The sequence below is a fragment of the Etheostoma cragini genome, chromosome 3 (genome assembly GCF_013103735.1).
Source record: "Etheostoma cragini isolate CJK2018 chromosome 3, CSU_Ecrag_1.0, whole genome shotgun sequence".
NCBI classification, from domain to species: domain Eukaryota; kingdom Metazoa; phylum Chordata; class Actinopteri; order Perciformes; family Percidae; genus Etheostoma; species Etheostoma cragini.
Genome location: NC_048409.1, coordinates 8,506,398 through 8,515,797, shown reverse-complemented (window position 1 = coordinate 8,515,797; position 9,400 = coordinate 8,506,398). Strand labels below are relative to the sequence as shown.

The following is a 9,400-nucleotide window of genomic DNA, read 5'->3' as shown; positions in this document are numbered from 1 at the left end:
TCGACGTTAACCGTCCCCTCAGCTGCGTTTCCTTCAGCTACACACACAGAAGCAGCTGAGATGACAGCAACTGCTGCAGCATGTGTGGGGAGCAGTGTGGCTGCTGATTGGATGGTGGAGATGTGAGTTGGGGGGGGGGGGGTTCTTGACAGACCTGTCCAGGCTAGAGAGCAGAGGCTCCTATTTTTACCCCTGCTCAACACCCTCATATCACAACAGCTGTCCCCATGTCTCTTGTCTGTCCTCTGTCAGGAATAGCCGGCCTATCAGAGCGCTCCCCCTCTCCTCTCCTCTGCTCTGCTGTTTCCCTTTCCACTGTGTCTCTAGCCGGTTGCTCAGATCTCCTCGACTCTGGACAGTTTTTGATTTGATTGCTGACCTGTGGGAACGATTTGGAGTTGTGGAATTACTTCACGAACAGGTAGATCATTGTGTGAAAACTTGACGAGAAGCGGGATCTTTCGGGGAAAATAGCGTGGGCCCCCCAAGGTCCCACTGCCTGTGGCACTATTTTTAGACTCCAGTTAGCTGAGGAGGCAGCTTGATTGGTTTTTGGAAAGTAACATTTACAATAGAAACCTTTTTGCCATTGTGACAGTTCCCCTTTTTTCCTAATCGTGGTGTTAATCATAACTATTTAGAAATAGACGTATTTTTGAAGAAGAGGATGGTTGGAACTGCAGTTGAGGCTGAAATTCTAGCGTATTTCCATGTTGTGTTTTCAGTTAATCTTGAACATGTGCAAGACCGGGCCTAACTTGCCCCCCACTGGGATTCATTGTTTTTAAACTACAGTTACAGTGGGACGGCTCGGTTGGAAACTTAGACGTAGTCATAATCCAGTTAGCGTTTAGCACTGACTTAATGTAGGGCCCTATAGAATCTGTGTTATAGCTTTTTTTTAAACTCTCAATTTCAGAATTTCCTAGATTATTCTGTTTTAATGGAAACTATCGGCATTAATGCTGACATCAGTTTGTGACGGGCCCCAGTCGTGTACTGTTTACACAAGTATTGCTGGGTGATAACTCTGGATTATTGTTTTTGGACTTTAGGGTACATTGAACTTTGATGATTCCTCATTATCATTATCATTCTACACATTTCTGTTGTTGAAATGGCTGATCCTGAGGTGAAGGTTTTGTTTTATAATAAGAACAAGTTTGGTGTCATGTAATGCTATGGAGCGCAGTTCTTTGTTTTGAATATAAGTTTGCTTACTTTATGCTATTCCGCTATGTATATGTGATAAATTTAGGAACAAATGATTTCAGCCATATTGCCTTGTTTTCATAAATCACAGAATTATGGCCTGTTGTAACAGGACTATAATACATTAATACATTAATTAAACTCCACGTCTGCCTTTTGTGCATTCACATTTAATAAAGTTTTTTTTAGATAGACAGTTAACATAACTATTCACTCTGAGATCAATTGTGAGCCTCATTAAATGTGTAGCTAAAATGTTATCAAGTTATCGTTAACAATTTCCACGTCAGTCTTCATAAATATGGAACAAGCCACACAATCGTAATAAATATTCAATATACTCCTTATATATTCCTGATGTTAACTTACACTATAGTAAAATTATCAGATGATCAGCGCTCTCCCATTGGGTTCCCAGCATCTGAGACCTGACCCAGGACCAGGACAAATGTCCCGTTGTTTTGCTGCAGAATTCAGTTCTGTGTGTCGATGTGTCTCACACCTTCATAGAGCTGGGCGATATGGAGAAAATCAGATATCACAATATTTTTGTAGGGTTGACTATTGGTGCTTTTGCAAAAAAAATTCACAGTGAGATTTTAGATAATCATCAATAATGTGGTTAACAGTTAAAACAGGTAAAAAGTAAAATTATTGAGAAAAAAACTATTTTTTTCCAGCTTTATACAGACTGTATATGCATACACAAAAGTAGTGTGATGTTAAAACAAATTCTTCAAATTATGTTCCCTCAACAGATTTTCTAAGAAAATTAAGTTAGTGTGTGCTTTTTGTTATCAATTTAGAAAAAGTAATTGTACATCAAGATATCTCAATATGATTTCCTCACGACATGGTGCTATTGAAAGACGATAAATTATCATACTGAGTTATTGCTCAGTCCTATACATGAGGGTCCCAAGTGGGTTCTCAATCAGCTCTGACATGGTTTCTGGTGGCACTGTTCTGGTTGACCATGTTTTGGATCTACTCTTACATACTTGAATATATTTGGGTCTCTTTCAGATGTGCCTCCTTTTTCAGGTCAGACCTCAACCCCAGATATTACCAGTCCACTAGCAACTGGGATTTAGTCTCTCTGCTGTTAACACTACTAAAGTAAGATGCAGCTGCTCTGTTATGGTGGGATGCTAAGTGTGAGCTTGCTTTTTGCTTTGTAGACATGAACTCTGTTGGCTCCATTTCAATGAAATGCAGTCTTCTCCTGTGTACATTTGCTATGTGAAGGACATATTGAGGTCCAACAGATATATACATCATTCACATGATGGCAAGTAAAGCAACAGAAATGGTAATTATAAAAATATTGCATTATGAAATGTTTTTATATTCAATGATTTCCATGGAGACAGGAAGGTAGAAGGGTTAGACAATAAGTGTTGCTTATTTGTACATATTAGTATGAGAAACAAGAGGTTTGTGACGTGTGACTACAGCACTGCCTTTGTGGGTAATATGTGCCTTGTTGGGCTTTCTCTTAGAGAGTAATCTAGCCCCCAGCCCTGTCTAATCCAAAAATAAACATGTTAGTCAGTGTGCTAATTCAGTGACCACTGATAAACGCCAATGACTGCGAGCCAGACCTGGACACTGTCCCATACCCAGTGAAAGGCTAAAGGCCTGCAGTCCAAGTCGGGCTTTTGGAGACCAGCTTTGCTGTATTTTGTGTAAAGATGAATAAGATACATTAGACTTGACAGAAATCATTGACGTAACCTTTTACAATTTAAACTTCAGGCAAACCACAGGTGTCCTGAAACAGTGTGACTACTATCCTGAAAATTACACTGCCTGTGTTTAGATTGTGATGAATGTATTTGTCTACTGATAGGGAGTTAAAACCAAGGAAGAAAAGGACTGATCGCATCGCAGTTACATTGGATCAAATTCATACTGTGCTCACTCCTCTGACAGCAATTGACAGTGGTAGTTTACATGAAATACCTTGTCAAGTTTTAAGGTGGGCTTATGTTTGTAGTTTTCTTTTTAGATGGAGATTGGAGGCTGTAGTGAGGAGGGGGCAATATGGATGAAATCATTGGCCTATGCAGCTTTATGCTGTCATATTGATAATATGATGATATAGTAAATGATCTGAAATATTAATTGAGAAACGGTTAACAGATACAGTATTTTTCTAATTAATTAACGGAAAATCCAGTTTTTATGAATATCTGACAGGTCAAAATACTTTATTTCATGGAACTGATATAGAAACACCCAGATATACAGTGTGGCTAAATCTATGACTGTAGACAGCTTTATTTATTGTCTCATGGTATATATCATCATGTCGGCCAACCCAAAGCTCAAGTGACATAATTTCATGGTAGTTAAAGTGTTTCATTTGTAATCTCTGAGCAGGTGCTGATGTTGTTTTGGTTAGAGCTAATGCTCCTGCTCTAATCTCCTGTTCATCCTCCACTTCTCCTAGTCCCTCTGCACTGCTTTACCATCATCATGTGGCTCTGCTCACATTGAAAATGCAATGATTCTCATTTCTATTCATCTGTCTTCTCAACATTCTTCCTCTCCTAGCTCCTCTCCACCTCCTCTTCCTCCTGCTCTCATCTCATCCATCACAGCCCATGACAGCAGATCAGCCAACATGGCATTCTCACATCGCTTTTCCTTCTGGGAGCAAAAGGGAAGTCTCATTTGGACATTTCATAAAGCACTCTCACACTGCATGGAATTACAGTGTTGTACACTGTGCATTAACATGTGTGTCTTTAGATGCGTGTGCCCTTTTGCTTGCATCACACTAAGAATGTGATGCCTTTCACTCTCATCTTGTTATATTTTATAATAGCTGTGATTCTGTACCACCTATGCCATTTTCTGGACACTTAACCAAAGAACTTCCGATTGCCCAGAGTGCATCAAATTATTAGATCCTGAAATAGTTGGACATACTGTAACAGTATGTCCAACTATTTCAAGATCTGATAATTGATGCAGTTAAGATCAGAAAATGTGCATGTTTTGAGGTTTGCACGGTGTGATGAACAGCTTCATGTAGTGTTGAGGTTTTGATCAAGTTCTCCTTTTTATATCAACACATTTAGATTAAAGAAGATAACAAGCCAGGAACCAAAAGTGTAAGTAAAACTTGTAGTTGTTAGATTTATATTAGAGCTTTCTTAGTCTGCCAGGGTCAATCCAGCTCACGTGATATATCAATGTGTTTTTTGGAGTGCTTTTAGGAGTGTCAGCAGTGGGATTGGGTGTTAATGCGTTGCATAAAGGACCATTGACTTTGAGGATAGAAAATAAGCAAAACTGTTTCAAAGCATTTTAAAACTAAAATCATCCGAGCCTCCCCGCACCCTGCCTAACTAATTGTGGTGGGAAAAAAATAGATTTTTAGGTGCATCACGATTGTCTCTAGAACAAATTGATGCTTGATTCTGATAAGTTAATTGATTATTAAAAAATCTATAAAAATGTGTGTTTTGTTTTAAAGTTACTGTCTCCAGATATGTACAAATCAGAAAACAGAGTGACTGAAAGAGGATGGGACAATGGACAACAACTTAGAGTTTAGGAAAGGTTTTTATTTTGTAGTCATTCCATGCTTAAGCCCTAAACATGCTTGTGAAAGCCACCTTCTCTCTCAGTGATCTTCCATGTCAGAGACTCAGTCATGTTTAAGATGGTGGAGAAATGGCTTCTTAGAACATGAAACATGATGTGGTCAGATAACATACATAATATAATATAATAATCAATTATTAACTTCAAGCATTTAATTGTTCTAGAGAGAATTGCGATGCATCTATGAATAATTTTCCTCCCATCACTAGTGAGGAGTGTAGTAAGCAGCTAGCTTTTCAGTCCTCACAAATATTATGATTATTAAAAAAATGATGCGTGGATTTTCTTTCAATATTCTTGCTTATACCTCCTCTCTTTCCTCTGAGTAGTCAGACAGTGAAGGGCTGCCCAGCCGGGCCAAGTCTGTGCCAGCTCTAGACCCTGGCAGAGGGTTATTCCGGGCAACAAGTCCCCCATCAGTTTCCCATACTGAGTCGAAAGACCGGGTCAGGAGTCCCTCCCCATCTAAAGTCAGGACACCTGTTAAAGTACCAGAACGCTTCAAAAGCCCTGAGCCACCGTCAAAAAAGGCAGAACAAATTAGGAGTCCTGAACCACCACAAGCTACTCTGAGCCCACAGCCAGTTATGGACAGTGAGCGAGAGCAAAATGGCGTGATGGGCAAAAGCCTGGCCAATGGTACAGCCAATAGTGATATTAACGTTCAAGGCAGCGGCACCAACCAGATGGATACAACAGAGGACAAGGGTCTGACACGGAAGAAAGTAGTGAAGGTGGTTCGTCGAGTGGTCAGGAAGGTCCTACCCACAGAAGAGGACGAGACCACTGTGCCAATACAACCAACAGACAAAGCACCACAAGCAGCCAGGCCGACTGCTGAACCAGTTAAAGCAGTGGCAACACCAGCTTCAGTGTCTAAGGCCCCCATGATGTCAGGGTTCTCTTTTAAACATGACGCCGTCAAAACGGAAGACGACATTTCACGAGGGTTGACAAACCTCATGATCAGAGGCAGGACAAGGGAGCCCCGGCCACGAATATGCAGGGATGATCGACCAGAAAAAATGGAGTTGGAGAAGATAAATGAGAAGAAAGTTGTTGAGCCGCAGGAGATAAAAGAGAAGAAAGAGGATAAAACCACCGTAAAGCCACAGGAGGTCAATTACAAACCTACAAGCTCTGGTCCAGGCATACCGATTGCCAAATCTCCTACGGTTGCTGTAATCCCAAACAGTATGGCTTCTGAGCAAGCCGCTCCAACATCTTCCAAATCGACTCATTCCAGACCCTCCTCTCTCCCACCAGTTGTTGGCTTTATCCCAGCTCCTAAGCCCTCACCCTTGTCACCGCCTCCTGGCTTCATACCTGCACCAAAACCAACTGCTGCAACAAAACCCACCCCTACAAATCGTCCGTCTACCATGCCAGTGGCCCAGAAATCTTCCTCTGTCTCTCCTTCATCACGTCTCATCCCAGCTCCTAAATCCTCTCCACTCAAAACTCCTGTGAGCCCTGATCTTCCCCGTCCCACACTTAGTCCACTGACTCTCCCTCAAGGAGTAATTTCAATTCAACAAACTGCAGTCAGTCAACAAGAGGTATGCAGTCCACACTTTGCATGTCTGGTCAATATGTGGGACATTGGTGTGGAAAGCGCATGGCCAGTTGAATTGCATGTTTGAAAAATCGGAGCACTTTAGAGTTTGCTTACTGACACCACGTTTGTGTGTGTGTTTAACCTCGGTGTGGCACGGTTTTAGAGTCACTTGAGTCATTGTAACCTAGCTACGGAAAATGAAAAAAGGAACACAATGTATTGTTTACCTTTCTTCAGAATAACTAGGAAAAAGTTTGATACTAAAAGAATATTTTGCTAGCCTTCTATTCAACACAAGAAAGGGTAACAACATCCAGGAGTGTTAAAAGTTTATATTCAATCCCCGGTGGAAAAAGGACTAAAATTAATTTCCTATTTACTAGTGTCTTGTAAAGTTACCGCTGGGACGCATTGGTTTTCTAGTGTGCATGCTGAATAAAGCTAGCCTGACCCCGCCCTCCGCCCGCCCTCCCTACATCCACTCAATTTTAATTTCCCTTCAATACATCGTCTGGGTTTGCAGTATTTTCTTGTTTTCTCTCCGGGCCAACTTTAACTTGTCCAGTCAGTGAACAGAGCGAGTGGCTGAGAACGATGACGTTGAGGTTGTTTGAGTTGTAGTTCCGTAATGGCGGCGGAGAAAGATGCAAGCGAAGCCCTTCAGTCCTTTGTGGCAACGCTGTTGAATATCCAGGAATTAAGGCCTGAGCAAGAACGATCTTTGAGTTTTGTTGGTGGCCATGATGTTGTGGCCCTCCGCCCCACAGGGCTTGGGAAAAGTTTGATTTTTCAGCTCGCTCCGTTAGTGGTGGAAGGAGTTGGCTAACGCTATGAGGCTAATGTTAGCGATGCTAATGCTAAATATAAGCCCTCGTTATGTTGCACATGCGCATGACATACGTTACGACCAAACTTTGGCGATTGGTTATGGTAGATCCAGAGTGGCTCTGGGCAGATCCAACTTCAACAGAGCAACCGCCATCAAGGAAGTTAACACTTGTCAATGGAGAGTGGCCAGACTCTCTGGACAAATGAAATGGGCCAGAGTCTGGTAGGACCAGGCTAGAATAAAGCACATTGGGAATTTAGTTTGGGAGTACTACTAACATGGTCTTTTCAAAACAGATACCACCATAAGTCAAGATACTACAGTATGTAATAATGAGTGTTCAGAGTGTCCTGTAGGAAACAAAAGTCAAGACAGTGTTTGATTTGTAGGAAGACATTAGGAAGCCTTTTTGTATTACTACTCTTAAGACAAACTAGGTACAAATAGCTTTATATGTTGTGTCTGACCATTTTGGTCTTTTGTTTCTATGCACTGAAAAAGTCAAGTCATTTTATTTTAGTGCTCTGGGCAAGAGTGGAAAGAATTTGTTTACTTCCTGACCATTATTTCCCCTTCTGGTGTCCTATCAGTCACAGACAATTTATTTCCTCATCAACTTTCTAACTTCCTCAACAGACTTGGTTTGGCTGTCAAAATAGCAAGTTGTTCATTTGTTATCGATTATAGAGGTTTTTGTGGTTCTGCAGATTTGAGAAGGTTGCTCTTTTTGAGATCTAAGAACCTTAAACCACTTTCTGTTGAGTCTACAGCACCATCAAAGCCAGGAGGACAGTCAACGTCCTTGTTATACTTATTGCAATGATAAATATTTGTGTTGCATTAGGCTCAGGGTTTTGCCCCACCAATATTATATTTCTGTGGTACATTCCGTGCTGGGTTGGAGCAACTTATGTCTTGCAAATATTCTTCTCTTAACCAGAAAATTGTATTGTATTGTTGTGTGTGTGTGTGTGTGTGTGGCATTGGTTTTCTAGTGTGCATGCTGTTTGAAGCACCTTTGAACATTAACTATGAGCGTACTATCATGGTTTAATTTTCTTTTTAAGAAATCCGATTCCACAATAAGCCAAAATGCTATTTATGTTGAGTGTCCGGAGTGTCCTTTTAGGAAATGCTTGAGCCTTGAGGAACACATCACAAATTTACGTTTTGTAACTTGTTGTTTATGTGTGTGTGTGTAGTCATGGGCTTTGCTTCAGCTCTATCAGTGGTCTGAGTGTCTATGTGTTGCTGCTTTAACCTGTAGGAGGAACCGCTCAGTCCCACCGAGGAAGCTCAGAGACGCCTGATGAGGATCTTCAATGCCCCTGTAAATCCCCTGCTGTCCATCTGAATATTATAAATGTCTTGTCTTGGCTTTATGTCTCTTTGTATGTTCATGTCAGCTCTCACATTACCAAAAATTGAAAAGCAGAAAATTGTGGTGCCAAAGTTGAATGTTTTGTGAAATTGTATAATTGAAAGTGTAGTTTAACAGCACTTAATACAGTGGCCTTAGACTGAGTCAAATCATAGCTGCTGATGTTACCCCTAAAGAAACTGCATTATGAGCTTCACCCTATAGTTTTACAGCAGGGTTGTTGTTTTGTTGTATTCTCCATCTCAGAGTTGGCTGGCAGACCGTCAGTCCCCCTGACTTTAACAACAATTGCTCTGTTGGGCATGTGTGTGTTGTTGTGTGTCTGTTGTTATCATTATCACCATTCCTAACATGCTTAGTTTATTGGTGTGTATTTACAGATACTCACAGCAGAGGAAAGTATTAGCGTGGCGTCTCTTGCTTTACTGACTGACAGAACAGTGACTCACGAGGGAGTGAAAATATAGTCCCCTTCTCTGGCTTTTATCATGCACTCATTACTTACTTGCTTCATACTTCATCTATTAAATATCGCTGCTCCCAAAAGTCTAATTTTAGTTTCCCAGTTTACATATTTTTGACTCTGCTTGCTTTGTAGACTAATACGAAAGTTTTTTATACACACTATCGCTGTCCGGATTCGAGCCCTGTAATATGGCGTAACTGCCAATATTGAGTTTGGTCCAATAATTTCTGACACATCGACACATTGGCAAACTATTAGGTCTTTGAGCTTAAATTATTGTTTTGGAATGAATGAAAGCTGAACTGGACAGTGTCACTCCTAAAATAGACGTGCAAT

At 40.9% G+C, this 9,400-nt stretch overlaps 1 protein-coding gene across 15 annotated transcripts in view; it reads left to right on the top strand.

The window, feature by feature from the left end:
* myo18ab (myosin XVIIIAb) overlaps positions 1-9,400 on the top strand; it is a 143,257-nt gene that overhangs the window by 27,506 nt on the left and 106,351 nt on the right. For 4 of the 15 annotated variants that reach the window (XM_034866659.1, XM_034866656.1, XM_034866654.1 and 1 more), the window contains exons 1-5: positions 293-421; positions 3,772-3,880; positions 4,302-4,334; positions 5,160-6,389; positions 8,485-8,547. The exons of 5 other annotated variants lie outside the window; for them this stretch is intronic. In XM_034866659.1, the coding sequence (XP_034722550.1) occupies positions 3,842-3,880; positions 4,302-4,334; positions 5,160-6,389; positions 8,485-8,547 (1,365 nt within the window). In that variant the 5' untranslated portion in view covers positions 293-421; positions 3,772-3,841. Of the gene's footprint in view, positions 1-291; positions 422-3,771; positions 3,881-4,301; positions 4,335-5,159; positions 6,390-8,484; positions 8,548-9,400 lie in introns of those variants that run through there. 6 more of the 15 variants (XM_034866658.1, XM_034866653.1, XM_034866666.1 and 3 more) reach the window with 4 other exon arrangements.